The following is a 21,358-nucleotide window of genomic DNA, read 5'->3' as shown; positions in this document are numbered from 1 at the left end:
TTTTTTTTGGGGTTCATTGATAAAAAAATTTGATTTAATGTTTTTTAAATTAAAAATTGGTAGTGTCTAATGCGTAAAGATTTTTTTTTTTTGTATAAAAAGTAGGGAAAATATATAAAAGAATATTTTGTTTTTCTCTGAATTCTTTTCTAAATACTTGACACGAATATGAGGTTTAATTAAGAGGTCGAATTGGACCGATTTTTTTACCTTTAATCCAATAAAAAATAATGTAATAATTATGTTAATGTATAAGAAAAAGATAAAGAATTAAAAAAAAAAAAAGTAATAGTTGCGAAAGTCTCGTCAACAAGGTTTTCAAAACCAAATTGGGTATCAAACTAATCTAATTAATGACATATTGATTGAGAAGTTCAATCAATTGAATCATATTGATTTAGACGTTCAACCAATTGGATTATATAGTCTAATCCAAATAATTAAATTATAATAAAATAATTTATAATAATTTATAAAATAAAAAATAAAACATAAAAATATACTTATATTTTAATATAAATATTAAAATGCACTTTAAAAATATAATAATCAAAGTCTTAAAATCTCATTTAAATAAAACAAAGGAATACTACGACGCTAAATTGCTTTACCGATTAATATTACGATGACCTTTATAGAGACGGAGTTTAAGCTGCCGTCAATAAAATTAATTTAAAGAAACGCAGCGATTCAATACTATCGATAAATTATTTTACCGATAATTAAACCATCAGTAATAAATGAATTCGAATTTAAATTCATACCTATTTTCTCTTTTCCTTCCCATTTCAGTAACCTCTCTCTCTCTCACTACCCGCACTTTCTCTCTATAATTTTTTACTGCTCGAAACTTCGATCAACATTAGGTTAACCGCGGTGAGTTCCTTTTCAATTTAATTGGTTTAGTTTGTTTGATTAGTTGAGTTTTTTCATTCATTTTTTAGTGTTCTTATTTTTTTATCTTGAATTTTGAGCTTTGGTCCAAATGTGATTTTTTTAGATGGAGAGTGCTAGGAGAACAATAAAAATCTTGAACAACATGAACAACGACCAATCAAATGGAAATACACTACATTCTAATTTAATGCTACTAATTAAATTTACTCTTTTAACTCTATTAATTCACATTGTTTACACATTGTTCAAAAATCTTGTTGGTTACCTATACTTTTCCTTTTTAGATACTTAGTGGCTTTAGGACATTTCTGCTGTATGTTGCTGCTACAATGCAGGAATTGTTCGATTATTTTTACTATTTTAGACAGGCTTAATAATTTAATTTGTCCAATGAGATTGGTATTTATTTATTTAATTATGTTTTTATTGCTATTAAACTTAATTGAACCTAAAACTTATAAATAATATAAGTGAAAGAATTTTTTAAATTGAAAAAGTATTTACTTTGGCAATATTAAATGTTTAAGATAGAGATTTAAACTTCTACAATAAATTTATAGAATGGAAGAGCCAAAATGATTATGTGTAAGGGCAACATAGAGATTCTTCCGATTTATTTGCTATGAAATTTGTTTGTGTTTGCTCCATATTTATTTGTGGACTAAAAATAAGGTGATTAGAATGGTTAGCATTAAATAATGTATTTAATTTGTAAATTGTATGATGATTAGTTTATGTTGTGTAAAAATATTGCTAATATATTAAAATATAATATGGAATTGAAATTTGATAAATTGGAGGGTCCTAATGGTAGAAAAAATTCTGGAAAAATTAAAAAAAAAAAAACTTTTAGAGATTAATACAATTTAAATAGCAAAAGCTTTTTGAAAAAATGTAGGTGAGTGGGATCAAATGGCGCAAAATCGATCTTGATGAATGATAAACACTTTTAATAGGGGTTTTAAATCGTCATTTATAGATGGTTTGGATGAATTCTTAGACACATGCATAAAATCGGACGATTATTTGAGATTGCGAAAGATTAGGTATTCGTGTGCTAAATGTAAATGCACTAAATTTAAATACAACTGAGGATGTAAGGTATGATTTTATGAAAAAGGAGTTTATGCCAAATTATTGGGTGTGGGTACAAATATGGCGAATAAGATTTACAAATCAGGAGTAGTTCTAGATAAGGAGGACATTCGGGCTGTGATGTGGATATTCTTGGACATCTTTTTATTACTTATATAATTGTTTATTAACGTATTATTAATGATGGTCGTAGTAAGGGATGGCCAAAGAAGAATGCGAGTGTACCGCTTGACTTAGGCGACACATCTTTGTGCATCACCGCTATTATCACTACTCCTCCTCTTGTCATTCCTACTCCCCCTTTCACCCAAGTCCCAAGCTGCAGAGGATGGGTTGCCACAACTTACTATGATCCCGACACCTAGGACTAGTAGCCAGCCATAGCCATAGTCGGGCATCTACCATTGGAGGATCAGAACATACTAGAGATCCACCACCTGCGAGGCTACGACTAAAAAGATGGTATGTGTTTTAACATTTTAACAATAGCACACAATATAACTTACATAATATCACATTCATCAAGTATTCCTTTTGATAGGAGGCTGAGCTGAGCTCCGTAGGAGCGAGTTGTTTATGAAGACCCCAACACAAAAGCCGATCGGTCAAAGTCGGTCAACAAGCGCTCTGATACTCACGTAAGTCTTTAGTTTGACTAATACTTAATAATCGATTATTTTAATTAAATTATAAGTCTTTAGTTCAATGACTAACATTTAACAATAAATTTTTTCAGGATCTCTTTGAGGAGGACTTGTCGATGGCCGATGAGGAGGGCCAAACGTTGGTTCAGAATTTCTCAAAAAAAAAATGTCGTCGCAAATATAGTTCTGTTCTTGTCTATAGAATAGGTTGGCCTCTGAACTATATCCTCGGAGGTTGATCGTTCAACTCTTGAGTCCGAGCTTTACCTTTTAATATGATGCTAGAATATGATCGTCGGAAAAAAGTGGGGATTGTACCTGCACTACAAGATTAATATTTAATTGTGGGAGTATTTTAGTGGAAGTTTCTCAAAACCTCCACAATATATTCTATTTATGGCAATTTAAAAAACCTCCATTAATAATTAATTCATTATTAAAATTTAAAATTCTCCCTCAAAACGACAAAACTTAATTTCCTCTTTCGTAGAAATGAGACTGAGCTGAGAAGAGAACCACGATGAAACCCTAAGTTCTGTGCCGCCGTTTCGGTCGCTTCCGCCGCCGCTTCCGCTGCCGTTTCTGTCGCCGGCGTTGTTACCACTGCCGTGTCCGTTGTGGTAGAAAGCTTCTGGATCGAGCCACCTCTTCTATCAAGGCGTTTTTAGATCTGTTCTCTCTATACTATCGTTGTTGCCACTGCAGTTTCCGCCGCCATTGCCGCCACAGTTTCTACCGTTGATGCCACCATAGTTGCCACGGTACAACGTCGTTTTCTCTCACTCTAATTTCTCCTTTGAACTGCTGCTGGTACTTCCTTTTCTACTTCTTCCCTATTAATTTGCGAATATTTCTTCTTTGTTAACAATAAATTTCTTCTCTGTCTCACCTCCTCAGTTCTATTGCTGCTGTCTCACTAGTATCTCCTCTTGTTATGATCTTTTGTTCTGTATTTTTTATTGTTAGATTTTAACATAAAAGAAACATTGAACATAATTGTGAAAATTATTATAATCTCTTAAAATATTTTAATTATCGATTATATAAATAATATATGCTTAGGAAGATATTTTTCAGAGATATTGGTTTCTCTCTCATTGATTTACTATGCTTCATTGCTTATTGTGTTCAAAGAATTTGTGCTGCTTACTGCTTGCTAGTACTCAGTCATGTTTAACTATTTATGTAGTTTATGTCTTGACTTGATTATGGTTTTAGTTTGATTGTACTTTATTGTTGTTTTTGTTACCAATTTTGTTCTTTATTGTTCTTGACTGTCTATTAGTACTATTGTATCGCAAATTAATGGCCATTGTGTTTTAATTTTAGACTTATATATTATTAGTGATTATTATGCTTTAATTCTAGACTTTGGCATCTACTTGCTATATATTTTCTAAGTGAATTCGCATACGCACGCAGTTTATCCTGAAGGTTGGATTCCTAGGTGGTCTGTTTGAAGGTCAGACTGATTCTAATTATGAAGTTCTGATATGTGATTTGTTTTTTAATCTATGGTTTAACTTTTGGATTGACTGAATTTATAATTAAAATTTTGACGGGAAATATGTATACTTTTAGACTTATTAAGAGTTTTGAGGTGGTTCTTTTGGTTCATTCTAATTAGTATAATCTTTTTGTGCATTTTACATGGTTTCTAAAGAAGAGAATTGGCTAAAGAGGTAAGCTATATCTCTGAACTTATGTTTTCATGCAGTTTGTTCAATTATTTGGCAGATGAACTTAAATTTGATTTGATTCTTTCTGCAATAAAATACAGGATATGAGGCACAAGCCAATGAAACTGGAGAAGCTACTACACCAATTATAGTAAGGTAGCTAGAAGATATTTTTAGCTAGAAGAAATTCAGGGAATTGAAAGGAAAATTCGAGTTCTATATGCAGACTTTGTACACACACATGCCAACATCTTTTATTCAGATCAGTGATGTGAGGAGGATGACTAGAGCTTTAGATTTGCTTAGATCCCTTGAAAGTTCCCTGAATCATGTTCTGTACAGGAAAACTCTAAAGTATTTCTTTGCTTCCATTTTCATTGTTTAGCTTCCTTCTTATTTACTTGCTTTAAATTTAGTTATTCTATTGCTGGTAATTGTTCTAAACCTGTAATACTTTTCAGGAACAAGATTATTTTCAGCTCTTCATCTAGTTGGGACTCAACCTCAACAAGCTTAGCTCTCGTTTCATTGCATTCCTTCCTAGCATTCCCTATCTCCCTCTTCTGGGCCTCTAATTCAGCCAGCAGCTGCTAAACCATATTAGATTTTGAAGACTGAGGTCCTCCTCCAGAACCTAGCACACATGTTTTATTCCTGACCACTGACTCGAAAGGCATTATTAATAAATTCAGGTTTAACTGTTTCAATCCCTTCTTGAGAATCCTCTAGTTCACTTAATTCTTATCAATTTGTAGTTATAATTACTTTTGAAAACTAGTGTGATCATGTAGTTTAGTATATTTATCTCTATAAAACTTATTAATAATTTCCTTAGTTTAATCTGCAACGATTTTATTTCATATATGTGTATATATTTAATTTCCTCAGATAATGCTATTATTCTCATTATATTCTTTCTGGCAAAACATTAGCACTAAGCCATATATTCTGATGTAACACATTATAAACCACTTAATTAAAGTGAAATCTTACAGCTTCATAGCTGACCGCATGAAAAGATTTCTGGCCACTGAATTCATTAATATTCCACAGGGTGGTAAGGAGGATAGAAGAGAATAAACTAATGCTTAACAGTTTTGTATTTGTTGATGTGCAGTCATGCCAAGGGGCAAACGCATAAAAAATCCATTAAAGTTTGTAGATGAAAGGGAAAACAACAATGCTTCTCATTCCCTTCAAGCTCCAGCACCAGCAGCATTTGAAGATATCACTAGTGTAGAGGCTAGTGAGGCTCCTTCTCAAGATCCTTCTCAAGCTCCTTCTCAAACCGCTGCAAATTCCATTTCATCTGATGGAGTCACACGTTGTTCTAACTCAAAGTCTTCATCTGCTTGGAATGTGGAGATAATTGGTATTAATTTATATTGCATAACTAATTAATGTGATTAAAGCATAGTTTAAATCATTTATGCTATTAGGTTGAACATGTCCTGATCCATAATCATTTATTAGCTTAAAAGGTTGTTATTCTCAAATATAACTGTTAGCTTAAAAGAACCCAATTAGACCACCAAGAATAGTTTTTCTTTTCTATACTGTCCTCACAAAAACTGAAAGGAATAAAATCAAATCACCAGAAATATATAATCATTTAACCACACTTAAGATAGCAATTTCAATGTACAGGGATCATCTAATCTAAGCTAGCTATACTGTACCATTTTTTTTCCTTTTAACAAAATAAACATGTTATTTTATTTTTGTCTCACATACTAATTGAGCAACTTCACCAATTTTGCTTTTAATGCCTATGCAACAACAGTTGCTCATGAAAACTAGTAGTACTTAGTTTCATTATATGACTCACCTATCTGTTTTGAGTAAATTACTAGTTTTGTTGGTTAAATTAGTTGTACTTGACCTCAGAGTATTTGATCTCGTTTCAATAATGACACTACTACACGAGAAAGATTAATCATTGGTTAAAAAGATAGTACTTGAAATAATTGTAACAGAAATCCAGAAAAACTAGATCAATATTATGTGTCAATTATTGCCTTCAATTTTAAATTATTGTAACATTTTCATCTAATATTAGAGTAGTCTTTTTTATGGTTTTCAAGAAAAATTACAAGAAAAATCTGTCAAAATTAAAAAAACGATGATGTTCTATATAAGTGGTATATAATAGTAGTAGCCCTTGGATGCCTTTGGAGTCAACCATGAGCAAACTTTCATAATAAGTTAATAACCATTTCTTTTGACTTAGAGAGCTTATTAGCTTAATTTATTAGCTTATTAATTTACGTCAGTGCTTATTAGCTTAATTAGTTATTATTAGTACCACTACTAGTCATAAAAAAAGTTACCCACCCTACAAAAAAAAAAAATTATATATACACATTAGGTGTGTGACTTTAACCATATAACACTTAATGATTGAATTTTTTTTTATTATTGTTTGTTCCACAATCATATGTAGCTGGGAAGAGGAAGGAGTCTCCTCTTTTACGTTAATATACATGCATTATTTATGAATGTTTTCAATAATTAAGTTTTTTATTTTCCTTAAGACTCTACAAATATGAAGAAGAAGGCTAAGATCAAAGTCAAGGATGTTTGCAACTTACCTAGGGGAGACCGTGTAATTATAGAGGTTGACGAAGAGGGTGCGGCATATGGTGAAGCACAAAGTTTACTTGCTGGCTATTGTGGTATATTAGCAACTAATGCTCGTATCTTTCCAATTAGCTTTGAAAAGTGGTCAGGACAAGAAAATGGTGGCATGCCTAAGTCTTTTAAGGATGAGTGCTTTGATACAATGATAAAGGTAAAATTCATTTTATTTGAAACTTCTATTAGTTCAAGTATTTATTTATTTATTTGTTTGTTTGAAGCCCCACTTCCATTTTACAAGCACAGAAAAGATTGCCTACAGGTATTGCATTCAAAGTATTGCAAAGAAGTGGGCAACATATAGACAAAGATTGTGGAATGAGTTCTATGATTTAGTTATTGTTGTACTTTAATTATCGACTAAAACCGTCTACAGTTGTAAGACACTAAACAATTCATTTAGTTATTGTTGTACTTTAATTAAAAAAATCTTAATTGAAGTTATTATATTTATTTTTAGGAGCTTTGCATGAAAAATAAGGAAAATCGAAGCAAGCAAACCATTCCTCACACTTGTGGATCTAAATCCAACTCTCGGAGGCGACATGAGATAGTATATATATACACATACTTGGTACATGTGTGATTTTACTTGCATTAGATATGTTAATTGTTTTAACTCTTTATTCCTTCTTTTTTAGTACTTGGAGGCGACATGAGATAGTATATATATACACATACTTGGTACATGTGTGATTTTACTTGCATTAGATATGTTAATTGTTTTAACTCTTTATTCCTTCTTTTTTAGTACTTGGAAACGGGAAAAAAGCCTAGTAGAGGAATGATGTACATTGAAACACATAAGAGAAAGGATGGGTCTTTTGTAAATAGCGAGGCATTAACTATAGTGGTAAGTATTTTGTAAACCTTTGCTATCTTATCTTATTTATTTGTATGTGATCATGTGAAAATGGGATTTAAGTGTGGTTGCTGGTGGATTGAGATATGTAATGATTATAGGAAAGTGGTTCACTTCACTTGTATGCACTTTTCACTTTAAATTTTTGGTTGTGATAATGGTCTAGGAACATTAGAATAATCATAATCTACAATGCCATTGGTTACATGTGTTGCTACTTTTAAATTGAATAGTTTCTATTTACTCTTTTAAATAGGAACAAATTGAGCTGAATATGACACCGTCAAATACACAATTTGAGGTGTCCCCTAATAATGCTGTTGGTAAAGTTTTGGGGCCTGAACACTCTGGGAGAGTTCGTTGCATGGGCATGGGAGCAGCGCCTACAAATACCTTTAGGAATGTGAGAAGTCCGCTTAATGGGATGACCATCTCCACTAATTCAGCTGGATCTTCTTCGCCTACTACTGCTGCAATTTTACAGGAAAAGATCAATAATTTGGAGTCTGACTTGCATAATTCACAGCAAAAGGTCATTAGTCTAGAGTCTAAATTGCAGCAATCATTTGATATGATGAAAGCATATCTAATGATGAAGGAAGGAGGAATCCCCGAAGCGCTTGTTGGCTTCTTTTCTGCCCGCGAGGTAACTTTATAATAAATTCATTTGTTAGAAATATAAGTTTAGATGGAATAATAATTAATAATGGAGTCTAATTATTGAAATTGAACATGTTCATATCATCAATTCTAATTATTAAATAAACGTGATACACTAAAAGTAAAAGGCTCAAATGATAACAATTGGTGTGTTTAATAGTTATAGAAAAGCTAGTATTATGTTAAAGTTGTTACATTATTTTACCAACTTGTTCATTATCAATGGTAACCCACGACTCTAGATGCCAAAAATTAGGTTGAGAATAGTTAAGAACATGGACATCACAATGTTCTTGCATTCTGTTAGTGGTTGTTGTCCATTAAACATGGGAAATTGCTCTGCTGTGTTTTGATAAATACACTAGGTTTAGATGCTCTTTAAAATTGAATTATAAAGCTTATATCGGATTATCTTGATTCTTAACTTTATTGAAATTATTAATAACATCTTATGTTTACATATAGGCTAATGATGCTGAAAGCGAGCCTACTACTCCCTTTGATGCTAGGAGATCAGCTGGTGATAGTAATGGATATCCGAGGACAAATATTTGAAACTTTTATGTAATTAGATGACATTGAAATATTGAAGTTGTTTTATTTTACTTTTTAAAGAAAAATAATAATAGATATGTAAAACAATACCATATGCAATTATGTTTGGAATTATTGACTTTGAGAATTTTTTATTTAGAGTTATGTCTTATATTGAGGAATTGTGTTATAAAAGATTTAGTTTCTAAATTTTGATATTATAAAATAAATTTCTAATTTGAGAGCATATAAATGAAATGAGATTAATGAATGATTTGAAATTAAAAATAAATAATTAAATACAGGATATGTGGAGGTTTAAAAATCTCACAAAATAGTTAATTTGTGTCAAATTGAAAAGTCAATTTGTGGGAGTTTTAAACTGCCACAAAAGTGATTTAAAACTGCCACAAGGGTTCAATATAAAACCTTCACTAATCACATACAAAACCCCCCACTGAATAGATTGTGGAGGTTTTTAAAAACCCCCACAAAAGACCTCGTGGCACCTCAAATTTTGGGGGTTTTAGAAACCCCCACAAACTATTTGGTGGGGGTTATAAACCTCCACAAATAAGAAAAAAATTGCCACAAATAAACAAAAACCTTGTAGTGCTGCAAAGGCACTCCAAAGCTTAAGTCAGTATATTGTATATTCGGAACTTACTGAATAAGATACTTTACCTTGCTTTTGTATGGTGAGCTTTTCGTCAGTTACGATTCGAGCATTTACGTCGGCTTGGAGGGGATTGGTAACGTATCTGGTCGTTATACCGTTTGGGTATCGGTTATGATATGAAAATGAACAGAACCGAGTTATAGCTCATAAAAGTCGAGCTATAACGGGTGATGCTGAGTTATAGCTCATATTGATGATGGTCATAATACCGAGTTATAGCTCATATTGATGATGACCATATCACAGCCCCCAGGCTTAGCCTGAGGAGAGTTTTTTAATGAAGCAGGTTGAGCTTCTTGATGAGTTATAACTCGATTTAAATAGGTAACCTCGGTGAGCCCCCATTTCAACGTACTTCATTAAAAATAAAATTTTATTATTGGATGTGGGAGGTCGTGTCCATTTTTGGTGGGGAAAGAGAAAGTTTTATTGGAGCATTTAAAGCTTGTTATGTTTCCAAAGCAACTTGACCGTTTGATTTGATAGAGTAACAGCTACTTTGGGGTATGGTTAAGGTGATGGTGTGGGTACCAAGTTTGTTTATGACTGACCCTTGGTTTCTGCTGCTTGGAAAATCAGAATGAGTAAAAGAGGTATCCATGCCATTTCTCTCATTTTTATTTTCTTCTGCATCTTCTTCCTTTCGTGCTTCTGTTCTTCTGTTCTGATGGGGTTTGAGAAGGAGAAGAAGAATAAGATAGACTGGTCCTACGACTGGGTGAGTGAGGATGTGAGATCGAGAGTTTCATTATTCTGTGATGAAGCTGCTGTGAAGGAAGTGAGTGCAGCGAAAGTTGTAAGGGCTGGTTGCAAAGCTCAGGTTGAGTTGTTGCCATGTAGTGTTGATGATAGGATTTATCATCGAGGGCAGGGGTTCGAATTTTTTTATATGCATAGCTGTGTTTTAGAAGAGTTAAGGGTTAAGCTGCCATTTACAGAGTTTGAATGCCAGGTTTTAAAACAGTTAAACTGTGCTGCTTCCCAGCTTTATCCGAATGGATGGGCGTTTTTCTGTTCCTTTGAGATTCTGATGGAGTTTCTTGAAGAGAAGCCATCAGTGGATCTGTTCTTTTCTTTGTTCCAAGCAAAGGGAGTGTGAAAGGGAGGCTGGATAAATTTGAATAGCACCCCTGGGTTTGGTATTTTTAAGCTATATAAATCCACTTTTAAGGATTTTAAGGAGATGTTCCTTAAGGTTAGGAGTCCTGAAAAGGATTTCCCTTTTTATATTGATGAGGATTTGGCCGAGAGGTTTCCATTGTGGTGGTGTTCGGAACCTCAAAACATACTTGGCCCCGAGGTTATATCTCCGAGAAATGTTTGTTTGATTGAGTTCTTGGTTGAAAACATTGACCGTAAGGAGCTGATATCTATGTATGAGTTACTAAAGTGGGAAGAAAATAAAGATGCTGTTTTGGAGTACTTGGGTGAGTTTGGGGTTTTATGTGATGTATATATTATTCTTTCTATTGATGTCTAACCTATGGTGTATTTTTGCAGGTGGTAAATATTCTGGAGTTTCAGCTGCATCCCTGAGGTGCCGATTTAAAAATAAAAACCTTGAGAAAGAAGTGTCATCATCTAACCGAGAAAAAGTGGTTGTGGCTGGAGAGGTTACGCAGCCGCCTCGTGTTCGGACAAAAGTGGTTATGAAGAAGAGGAAATCGGAGGTGGTGGAGTTATCAGAAGATTCTGGAGGGAAAGAGCACGGCGTCCCTTTGGAAGAAATTCGGGCTTTCATGAATAATCATGGAAGGCTTCATGAGATGTCTGATTAGACTGAGGATTTATCAGTGTGGGGGGAGGGATTATCCTTATATGGTTGTGGCAGATGAATATTGCCAATCTTCATCCGATGTGTCTCTGGCTAATGAGGTTGGGGAAACGGCCATTGGACAGTATATGCAGGTAATTGTCTGACCTTGTGTATATTTTAATTTTATTGTGGCAATGACCTTTAATCTTTTGGGATGGTGTGTTGTAGGTTGTTGGCCTAAGATTAGCTAGTTTGAGGCGTAGGCAGGAGTTGAAACATAAGGAGGTGACGATCGAAAGGGAGAAAAACTTGCTTATGAAAGAAGAGTTAAGTAAAAGTCAAGGTATGGTTGCCGAGCTTGAGATTCAATTGGCTGATGTTAAGAGGCAGTTGAAAGAGACCAAAGATAATTACGCTAACGATGTTGAGGATTTGAAAAAGAAGAAAGCTGACTTGGCGAGCATGCAAACTCGGCTGATTGAAGTAACTGCTCAGCTAAAAGAAATAGAGAAAAAGAAAAGTGATGAGATTCTGGACTCATTTGTTGAAGGATTTGAAAGGGCTCTCTTACAAGCAAAGTTTTTGGCACCAGAAGTGGATTTATCCGAGATGGATCCTGGAAAGATTGTTAGTGATGGCAAGATGGTTGAGGATGATGGTGATGCCGAAGATGAGGCTGATAATGTTTAATGTATTCTGTTTATGATTGTGTGGTTTTATGAAACTTTATATGCTTTTTTTTTTAATACTGTGGATGTAATAGATAGTAGCATGTGATGCTTTTGAACTTTGATTATGTTGTTTGTATGTCAGGATTGTTTGCCTTTGATTATGTGGCATTTTTTGGATTTGCTTTTTGGGAAAGAGCCTTGCTCAATTGATCGGAATATATCCGTTTGTATAATATAATTGCCGAGTATAGGCGGATTGTGATTAGACGAGTATTTTCGTCGTTCGATCTTTATGAATCAATACATAAGATGGCATCGTTTAATAATGAAGATGGCTGATAGTATAGTTTGTTAAAAAAGGATAAGGAGAACTTATTTATCATGTACAGTAAAATGTTTAGACCTTTGAATACAAAGGTGCAGGTAGGCTAGCCTCGTTAAAACCTCTCCAAGCAAAACTCTTTTGGGAAAAAATTTTGGTAGTAGGAAAAAGAGTACAAGCCTGGCCCTGACTTTTAACTATAAAATTTCTTAAGGGAGGAAACATTCCAAGTGTTAGGTAGGATTGTACCATTTAGTGATTCTAGCTTATATGCTCCGTTACTGAGGACTTGTGTTACTCGGTATGGGCCGTCCCAGTTTGCTGCGAGCTTTCCATGGGAGGTTGGTTTCCGAGCATTCTCTGTCTTTCGAAGTACTAAGTCACCCTTGTGAAATGATCGGCTTCTTACTGTTTTGTTGTGTCGCCGAGCTATTGCCTGTTGCGCTGCACGTTGTCGGAGTGTTGCTATATCCCTTATTTCCTCGATGATATCTAACTCGGCTCTCCGATCTTCATTGTGATTACCGATCTTAGTTCTGATAGAGCTTTGTGAAATTTCTAGTGGTATCATTGCCTCAGAGCCATATACAAGTCGGAATGGTGTCTCTTTTGTTGCTAATTGAGGAGTTGTGTTATATCCCCAAAGGACTTCAGGTACTAATTCGGCCCAGAGTCCATTTGCGTCGTCTAACTTTTTCTTGAGTGCATGCAAGATGACTTTATTTGCTGCTTCGGCTAATCCGTTTGTCTGAGGATGCTCGACCGAAGCAAAATGCTGTTTGATTTTAAGGTTCTGCAAAAAATTTTGAAACTTCTGATCGACGAACTGGCGACCATTGTCAGTGATAATATGGTGTGGGATGCCAAATCAGAAAATAAGATATTTCCAAACGAAAGAGATCATTTGTTGGGATGTAATTCTAGCCAAAGGTTGGGCTTCAACCCATTTTGAGAAATAAACAATTGCAACGATGAGAAATTTTACCTGGCCTGGTGCCGTTGAGAACGGACCGAGGATATCCAGCCCCCATTGGTTGAAAGGCCAGGTAACATTGGAATGATGAATATGTTCGGCAGGAATGTGTATGATTGGTGCATGTTTTTGACAATTGTCGCAGGTCTTTACCTTGTTTTGGCTATCATGTTTCAACATCGGCTAATAGAAACCAGCACGGAAGATTTTTGATGTTAAGCTCCGAGCTCCTGTATGTGTTCCACAAATTCCCTCATGCGCCTCTGCCAATGCTATGTCGGCTTCAGCTTTGTTAAGGCACTTTAACAGTGGGCGAGTGCATCCTCGCCTGTATAATACTCCATTGAGTAGTGTGAAAAAAGACGCTTGTCGGCGAAACTTCTTTCTGTTGTCTATATAATCTGGTATATGACATGCTTGTAAATATTTGATGAAGTCGTTTCTCCAATCCTATTCCTGTATAACACTTAACACATCTGTTAGGCTCACACTTGGAGACGTTATAGCGAATTGATGTAGTGTACATAAGTCAGATTGTGTGCTGCCTAGTTTGGATAAAACGTCGGCCCTATGGTTTTCTTCTCGTGGTATGTGTTGTATTTCAAATTGTGAAAATTTTGAACTCAAATCTTTGACTAACAGTAGATATTTGGAAAGAAGAGGGTCTCGTACCTGGAAAAGGTCATTTACCTGCTGTACAATCAATAGGGAGTAACAGTATACCTTAATGGCAAATATTTGGAGATCCAAACAAAGTCGGAGTCCTGCGACTAGGGCTTCATATTCAGATTGATTGTTACTGGCCTTGAAAGATAGGTGTAAGGAGTGTTCTAAGATAAAGCCATCGTCTGCTTCCAGACGGATTCCAGCTCCATAGCCCTCATTGTTGGATGAGCCGTCTACATATAAAGTTCATTGCTTTGTATGGTCTTCTTCTGTAGGAACCGTACGCTCTGCAATAAAATCGGCCAAGAACTGGGACTTAATCGGTCCTCTTGATTGGTATCTGATGTCGAATTCCGACAATTCAATTGCCCACTTAATAAGCCTTCCTGCTATTTCTAGTTTGTGTAGCACCTGTCTTAATGGGTGATCTGTTCAGACATAGATTACATGACTCTGGAAATAAGGTCGGAGCCTTCTCGCCGAGAATATTAGGGCTAAAGCGAGCTTTTCTATTTTCGGGTAATTGAGCTCGGCGTGCTGAAGAGTTTTGCTGACAAAGTATATTGGATGCTGAACTGTGTTTCTTTCTGTAACAAGAGCAGAACTTATTGTCCAATCAGTAACTGATAAATATAAAAACAGATCTTCCCCTTGGAGGGGTTTTTGCAAGATCAGCGGCTGTGAAAGAGTTGTTTTTAGTTTTGAAAAAGCTATCTCACAGTCGTGGTTCCATTGAAAATTGTTTTTCTTTTTTATTGTTTGAAAAAAAAAAGGAAAAGACTTTGAAGCCAAGCATGGTACAAATCTTGATAGTGTAGCAAGTCTTCCTGTGAGGCGCTGTACTTCTTTTACTATTTTTGGGCTTACCATATTGACAACAGCTCGGCATTTGTCGAAATTTGCCTCAATGCCCCTGCTTGTTAGTAAAAAACCTAAAAACTTACCACCTTGAACAGCGAATTTCGCCGAAGATTTCTGCTAGATCATCGATGTGGCTTTTGCCAGTTTCTGTTTTGGCGACCATATCATCGACATACACTTCAATGTTTCTGTCGATTTGTTTGGCGAAGACCTTGTCCATAAGACGTTGGTAAGTTGCTCCTGCATTCTTTAATCCAAATGGCATAACTTTATAATAGTAGTTACCAAAATCAGTGATAAATGCCATTTTATTTTGATCGGACGGGTGCATAAGGATTTGATTGTAGCCTGAATACGCATCCATAAAACTTAAGGTGGCATAACCTGAGGCGTTATCCACCAAAGTGTCTATGGATGGTAAAGGATAAGAATCCTTTAGGCAGGCTTTATTTAGGTCGGTAAAGTCGACGCACATGCGCCACTTACCGTTCTATTTCCTTACCATTACCACGTTCGCAAGCTAGGTAGTGAATCTGATTTCTTTGATGAATTCCGCATTTATTAGCTTTTGAGTTTCTTCTAATGATGCCTTTTTCTTTTCATTGCCAATTTTTCTTTTCTTCTGCTGTACTGGTCTGGCGGCCGGATTTATTGCTAGTTTATGGCTGATGATTTGTGGGTCTATTCCGGGCATGTCGGAAGGCGTCCATGTAAATAGGTCGGCTTGCTCTTGTAGAAAGGTAGCGATGTCCCTTAGCTCTGCTGCACTGATTGATGTGCCTACATAAGTAAATTTATTAGGATCATTGTTGAAATACACTTTCTGTAAGTCATTTGATGGTGTAGGTCGTTCAAGAAAGTCGGCTCTTGGATCTAAGTCGGCTAATGCCGAGCTTTTTGTGCCTAGGTCGACATTGTTGACTTGTTGCCTTGAACGATTTGGGAATTTCATGCTGATGTTGTAGCATTGTCGTGCTTCTTTATGGTCTCCGTGAATAGTTACAACCTGATCATCCTGCGGAGGAAACTTGACACACAGGTGAACTGTAGATACAATTGCGCCGAACTTGTTTAAGAAAGGTTGGCCAAGTATGAGATTATATGGGCTAAAGTAATCTACTACTAAATATTGAATATCACATGTTTTAGAAAGAGGGTGCTCACCCAGTGTGGTTTGCAACCACACTGAACCCAAGATTGGAACTCGTTCTTCCGAGAAACTGACGAGGTCTCTGCCTGTTGACTGGAGTATGTTGTCGCTGAGTTTCATCTTCTGGAATGTGGAATAAAACAGAACGTCGGCGCTGCTCCCGGGATCTAGGAGTACTTTTCTTACCAACAGATCTCCCAGTTGAAGGGTAATAACTACATGATCATCTAAGTTCTGAATACTCGAATCAAAGTCTGCATGTGTAAAAGTGACTTGGGGAAGTTGGTTTGTGGCTTTGATATCACGCTGTGGTCCATCTACCGAGCAGATAGCTTGGAACGATCTTTTCCTGGCTGAATTTGATTGCCCTCCACTGGCGTATCCCCCTGAAATACAATTAATTATACCTCATGGTTTTTCGTATTAGTTCGAGGATGCCTTTTCTTTTCCTCGGTTTAGTTGCTCGGATGAGTCATTCTTTGAGGTAGGTGTTGTGTGCTTTTGGATGTGTCCGGCAATATATTTGTCAAGGTGTCCTTGCCGAGCTAACCGTTCCAAGAGGTCCTTTGCAACTACGCAGTCATCGGTGGTGTGGCCGTGCTTCTGGTGGAAGGCACAATATTTGGACTTGTCCACATTTTTGGTATCTTGATAGGTTCCGTCCTTTCTTGGTGGCTTGATGAGCTTTGAATTGAGGATCTCTTTGATGATATCCTCTCTTTTGGTGTTAAACTGTGTATAAGAATCAAATCGGCGGGTTAGTTTAAAATTTTTCTTAGCACTTAGAGTCTTTTCCTCATTTCGGTAATATATTTTGTCAGACTTCTGAGCTTGTCTAAGCTCCTCGATATCAATTTGGCCTTTGGCTTTCTCGCGAAACTCAGCAAGGGTCTTTGGTTTGGCTACTGCAATGGTTTCTTGGAACTTCCCAGGTTGGAGTCCGCTTTTGATTGCGTGCAGATGGACCTCAGGGTGGAGGTCGGGTATATTGATGGCGACTTTCGTGAAGCGGGTCATGTATTCCTTCAGGCTTTCATTTGGTCCCTACTTGATTGTGTTCAAATAATCGGAGTCATGGAGATAAATTACAGATCCAGCAAAATGTTCTTTAAATAGCTTGGCCAGCTGCTGAAATCGTGAGATAGAATCTACAGGTAAAGCACACAACCAATCAAGTGTAGGACTGTTTAAATAATTCGGAAAACAACGGCATAAAACAGTATCTGATGCACCGTTAACGATCATTATTGATTAGAATTTTTTGAGAAATTTCTTTGGGTTGCCGAGCCCATCGTATGGCGTGAGGGTTAGTGGCAAAGTGAATCTTTTTGGTAGCTCAAAATTCATTACTTCTGGCGTGAAGGGTCCCACGAGCTCGTCAGGATCTTTGTCTTTGTCCTCAGGCCGGGCTTCCTCGACTCGGATGGTTTTCGAGACGTGGGACGGGTCTGAATGATGCTCTTCATCGTCTTGTTGATGTCGGTGATCGTTATTGTTTTCGATCCGGGCGTTATTCAGTTCGGCAATTTGGGCAGCCATTCTTTGATTTTCCTTTTCCATACGCTGATTGGCTTGCTATAGCTCGGTTACCATCCGCATGAGCTCGGATGGAGAAGGGGGTGGCACGTCAGCCATGGATGCGACAAGGAGTAATGGAACCAAGAGAAAAGTTTTATTTTTTGGCCCCACGGTGGGCGCCAATTTGTTCTTGTCTGTAGAATAGGTCGGCCTCTGAACTATATCCTCGGAGGCTAATCATCCAACTCTTGAGTCCGAGGTTTACCTTTTAATGTGATGCTAGAATATGATCGTCGGAAAAAAGGGGGGAGTGTACCTGCAAAGGCACTCCGAAGCTTAAGTCAGTATATTGTATATTCGGAACTTACTGAATAAGATACTTTACCTTGCTTTTGTATGGTGAGCTTTTCGTCAGTTACGATTCAAGCATTTACGTCGGCTTGGAGGGGATTGGTACGTATCTGGTCGTTATACCGTTTGGGTATCGGTTATGATAAGAAAATGAACGGAACCGAGTTATAGCTCATAAAAGCCGAGCTATAACGGGTGATGCTGAGTTATAGCTCATATTGATGATGGTCATAATACCGAGTTATAGCTCATATTGATGATGACCATATCAAGTTCCAAACCAACAAATGACCCTTATCAAAATTTAGTTTGTTTGTCACAAATTCAATTCAATAAAAGCCAAGAGTTTTAAATTCCGGGTCATCTCTCAATAAGGAATTGCGGTGAGGTGTGTACGCATCATTGGCTATGTGAAAAAGGGGTTTGAAATGCAAAAGACAAGAAATCAAATGACAAGAATTGAAAGTTAAGGTTTCCTATCCAAGTCATTGACCACAAACATGGTAATTAAGAATATTTAATCCTACTTCGTCATCCCCAAACATCGAAGAAAAGTCAAATATGCATAATTGATCTTAATCCACAAATCCTAGCTAACTCACTAATTAGACTTAATGAAAGACTAGTGTTAGTGGAAACAAAATCAACTAAAAACCCTAAATCACTAATCAATATTGGACACCAATAATTCAAGGTCACCTAAATCCTTAATCCCAAGCCAAGAATACAAAATCTACTCTAAAATCAAAGAAGGTATTTCAACAAACACTTGGAAGGCATAAAATGAAAATATCATAAATTATAAGAACTAATAAAAACCATAGCTACCAAATTTAAATAAGGCAATAATAAAAACTAAAAAAAGCAACAATAAACATGAAAACATAAAATTGTATTAAAGAAAAATTAGAATTCAAACAAGTGTTCGTAAACTAAAATTAACAAAAATAAAGAAACTAATAAGTACAACTAAATAAATTAAGATACTAGAACAAGGAATTGTAAAGAAAATTACACTGAAACAAAAATTAAAATCTAAATCTAAGAACAAACTAAACTAAAAATCCTAAAATTCTATAGAGAATTTGGAGCTTTTCTCTCTCTAGAAATTAACCTAAAACATGGTTCTACACTACTACTATGACTCCTTCTTAATTCCCTTGCATTCTTGCCACAAATGCTTTAGAAATAAGTTGGATTGGGCCAAAATTGGGCCTGAAATCGTGATCCACGTGTTCACTTAAGTGAATCACATCCCGCTACTCGTGCGTATGCATAAGGCATGCGTACGCACAACCATGAAAATCTCCAATCTTTATTTTTTCATGAATTCTCCACTTTTGCATGCTTTTTTTTCATTTCTTCAAGCCATCCTTACCTTCTAAACCATCAATCACTCAAACAAACATATCAAGGCATCGAATGAAATAAAAGTGAATTAAATTTGACAATTTTCAAGCATAAAAATAATATTTTTTACAATTAAACATAATTAGGAGAAATTTACAAAATTATACATTTTCTATGAATAAATATAAGATAAGTTGATAAACTCCACATTTTTCTATCCAAAAATCATCATAAAATAGGAGTTTATCAACCTCTCCATACTTAAACAATAGTATGTTCTCATGCTAAACATCAAGAAAGATAAAATCAAGAGATATTCAACATTTATTGAAAGTAAACTATGTATACCAATTTTATCTATATATCTATATATCTATCTACTTGTATTTATTAGTATCTACTTGGTTAAAACAAATCAATTTCCAAGAAAACATATATGCATAAAGGGCTAACTCAATATAGCAACTAATGCAATCCCATGAATTAATTTAAATTTTGAAAGATATAATAACTTGTAAGATTGATGAGCGGATAATTTATACGCTTTTTGGCATTGTTTTTAGTATGTTTTTAGTATATTTTAGTTAGTTTTTATTATATTTTTATTAGTTTTTAATTAAAATTCACTTTTCTGGACTTTACTATGGGTTTGTGTGTTTTTCTGTGATTTCAGGTATTTTCTGGCTGAAATTGAGGGACCTGAGCAAAAATCTGATTCAGAGGCTGAAAAAGGACTACAGATGCTGTTGGATTCTGACCTCCGTGCACTCGAAGTGGATTTTCTGGAGCTACAGAAGCCCAATTGGCGCACTCTCAATTGCGTTAGAAAGTAGATATCCTGGGATTTCCAGCAATATATAATAGTCCATACTTTGCTCGAGATTTGATGGCACAAACCGGTGTTCCAAGTCAGCATAGAAATTCTGGCGTCAAAACGCCGGGACTGGCATACAAGCTGGAGTTAAACGCCCAAACTGGCATAAAAGCTGGCGTTTAACTCCAAGAAAAGTCTCTACACATGAAAACTTCAATGCTCAGCCCAAGCACACACCAAAGTGGGCCCCGGAAGTGGATTTTTACACTAAACACCCTAGCTTACTCATTTTCTGTAACCCTAGGTCACTAGTTGATTATAAAAACCACTTTTAGTGATTCATTTTGTACCTCATGACATTCTACACGTTTCATATTATATCTTCTACGGCATGAGTCTCTAAACCCCATTGTTGGGGGTGAGGAGCTCTACTGTTCTTCATGAATTAATGCAATTACTACTGTTTTTCATTCTATCACGCTTGCTTCTATTCTAAGATATTCATTCGCACTTGAACCTGATGAATGTGATGATCTGTGACACTCATCATCATTCTCACCTATGAACACGTGCCTGACAACCACCTCCGTTCTACATGCAATCAAGCTTGAATGTGTATCTCTTGGGTTTCTAATCTAAGATTGGAACCTTCGTGGTATAGGCTAGAATTACTGGCGGCCATTCCTAAGATCCAAAAAGTCTAAACCTTGTCTGTGGTATTCTGAGTAGGATCTGGGAAGGGATGACTGTGACGAGCTTCAAACTCGCGAGTGTTGGACGTGTGACAGACGCAAAAGGATCAATGGATCCTATTCCAACATGATCGAGAACCAACAGCTGATTAGCCGTGCGATGACAGCACATTTGGAACATTTTCACTGAGAGGACGGGAAGTAGCCATTGACAACGGTGATGCCCAACATAAAGCTTGCCATGGAAGGAGCCTTGCGTGCATGAAGAAGAAGACAATAGGAAAGCAGAGATTCAGAAGACAAAGCATCTCCAAAACCTCAACTTGTTCTTCATTACTGCATAACAAGTATTTGTTTCATCTTCTTTTACTTTTTACAATTAAATCTGAGAATTATTGATATCCTGACTAAGAGTTACAAGATAACCATAGCTTGCTTCAAGCCGACAATCTCCGTGGGATCGACCCTTACTCACGTAAGGTATTACTTGGACGACCCAGTGCACTTGCTGGTTAGTTGTGCGGAGTTGCAAAAGTGTGATTGTAAT

At 35.9% G+C, this 21,358-nt stretch overlaps 2 protein-coding genes across 12 annotated transcripts; one reads left to right on the top strand and one right to left on the bottom strand.

Annotated features, from left to right (window-relative positions):
- The first annotated feature begins 3,078 nt into the window (after positions 1-3,078).
- On the top strand, positions 3,079-9,190 carry LOC107643484 (uncharacterized). Of its 11 annotated transcripts, none has more exons than XM_016347146.3 (11): positions 3,080-3,397; positions 4,059-4,098; positions 4,303-4,318; positions 4,417-4,471; positions 4,777-5,007; positions 5,433-5,687; positions 6,850-7,106; positions 7,413-7,526; positions 7,704-7,805; positions 8,071-8,460; positions 8,940-9,190. In XM_016347146.3, exons 6-11 carry the CDS (start codon positions 5,435-5,437, stop codon positions 9,027-9,029), a joined length of 1,206 nt encoding a protein of 401 aa, XP_016202632.1. In that variant the 5' UTR covers positions 3,080-3,397; positions 4,059-4,098; positions 4,303-4,318; positions 4,417-4,471; positions 4,777-5,007; positions 5,433-5,434; the 3' UTR covers positions 9,030-9,190. The 11 variants fall into 11 exon arrangements, with proteins under 11 accessions (XP_020979138.1, XP_016202632.1, XP_016202631.1 ...); XM_016347145.3 differs by having other exon boundaries at positions 4,417-4,669; XM_016347144.3 differs by having other exon boundaries at positions 4,300-4,318.
- Positions 9,191-12,629: 3,439 nt separating this feature from the next.
- On the bottom strand, positions 12,630-13,589 carry LOC148563737 (uncharacterized). The gene is made up of 2 exons (XM_088486922.1): positions 13,422-13,589; positions 12,630-13,211 (listed from the first exon to the last, which is right to left on the bottom strand). The coding sequence occupies exons 1-2, from the start codon at positions 13,587-13,589 to the stop codon at positions 12,630-12,632; spliced, it is 750 nt and encodes a 249-aa protein (XP_088343048.1).
- Positions 13,590-21,358: the final 7,769 nt, after the last annotated feature.

Source organism: Arachis ipaensis, chromosome B5, assembly GCF_059453495.1.
Source record: "Arachis ipaensis isolate K30076 ecotype BB chromosome B5, ASM5945349v1, whole genome shotgun sequence".
NCBI classification, from domain to species: domain Eukaryota; kingdom Viridiplantae; phylum Streptophyta; class Magnoliopsida; order Fabales; family Fabaceae; genus Arachis; species Arachis ipaensis.
This window is presented reverse-complemented; position numbering and strand designations above follow the sequence as displayed.

Coding starts and splice junctions, on each gene's coding strand:
- LOC107643484 (XM_021123475.2), top strand. CDS start 5,435: ATGCCAAGGGGCAAACGCATAAAAAATCCATTAAAGTTTGTAGATGAA. Junction 7,806..8,070: donor GCGAGGCATTAACTATAGTG/GTAAGTATTTTG, acceptor TCTTTTAAATAG/GAACAAATTGAGCTGAATAT. Junction 8,461..8,939: donor GCTTCTTTTCTGCCCGCGAG/GTAACTTTATAA, acceptor GTTTACATATAG/GCTAATGATGCTGAAAGCGA.
- LOC148563737 (XM_088486922.1), bottom strand. CDS start 13,589: ATGTTGAAACATGATAGCCAAAACAAGGTAAAGACCTGCGACAATTGT. Junction 13,212..13,421: donor TCTCAACGGCACCAGGCCAG/GTAAAATTTCTC, acceptor AAAATCAAACAG/CATTTTGCTTCGGTCGAGCA.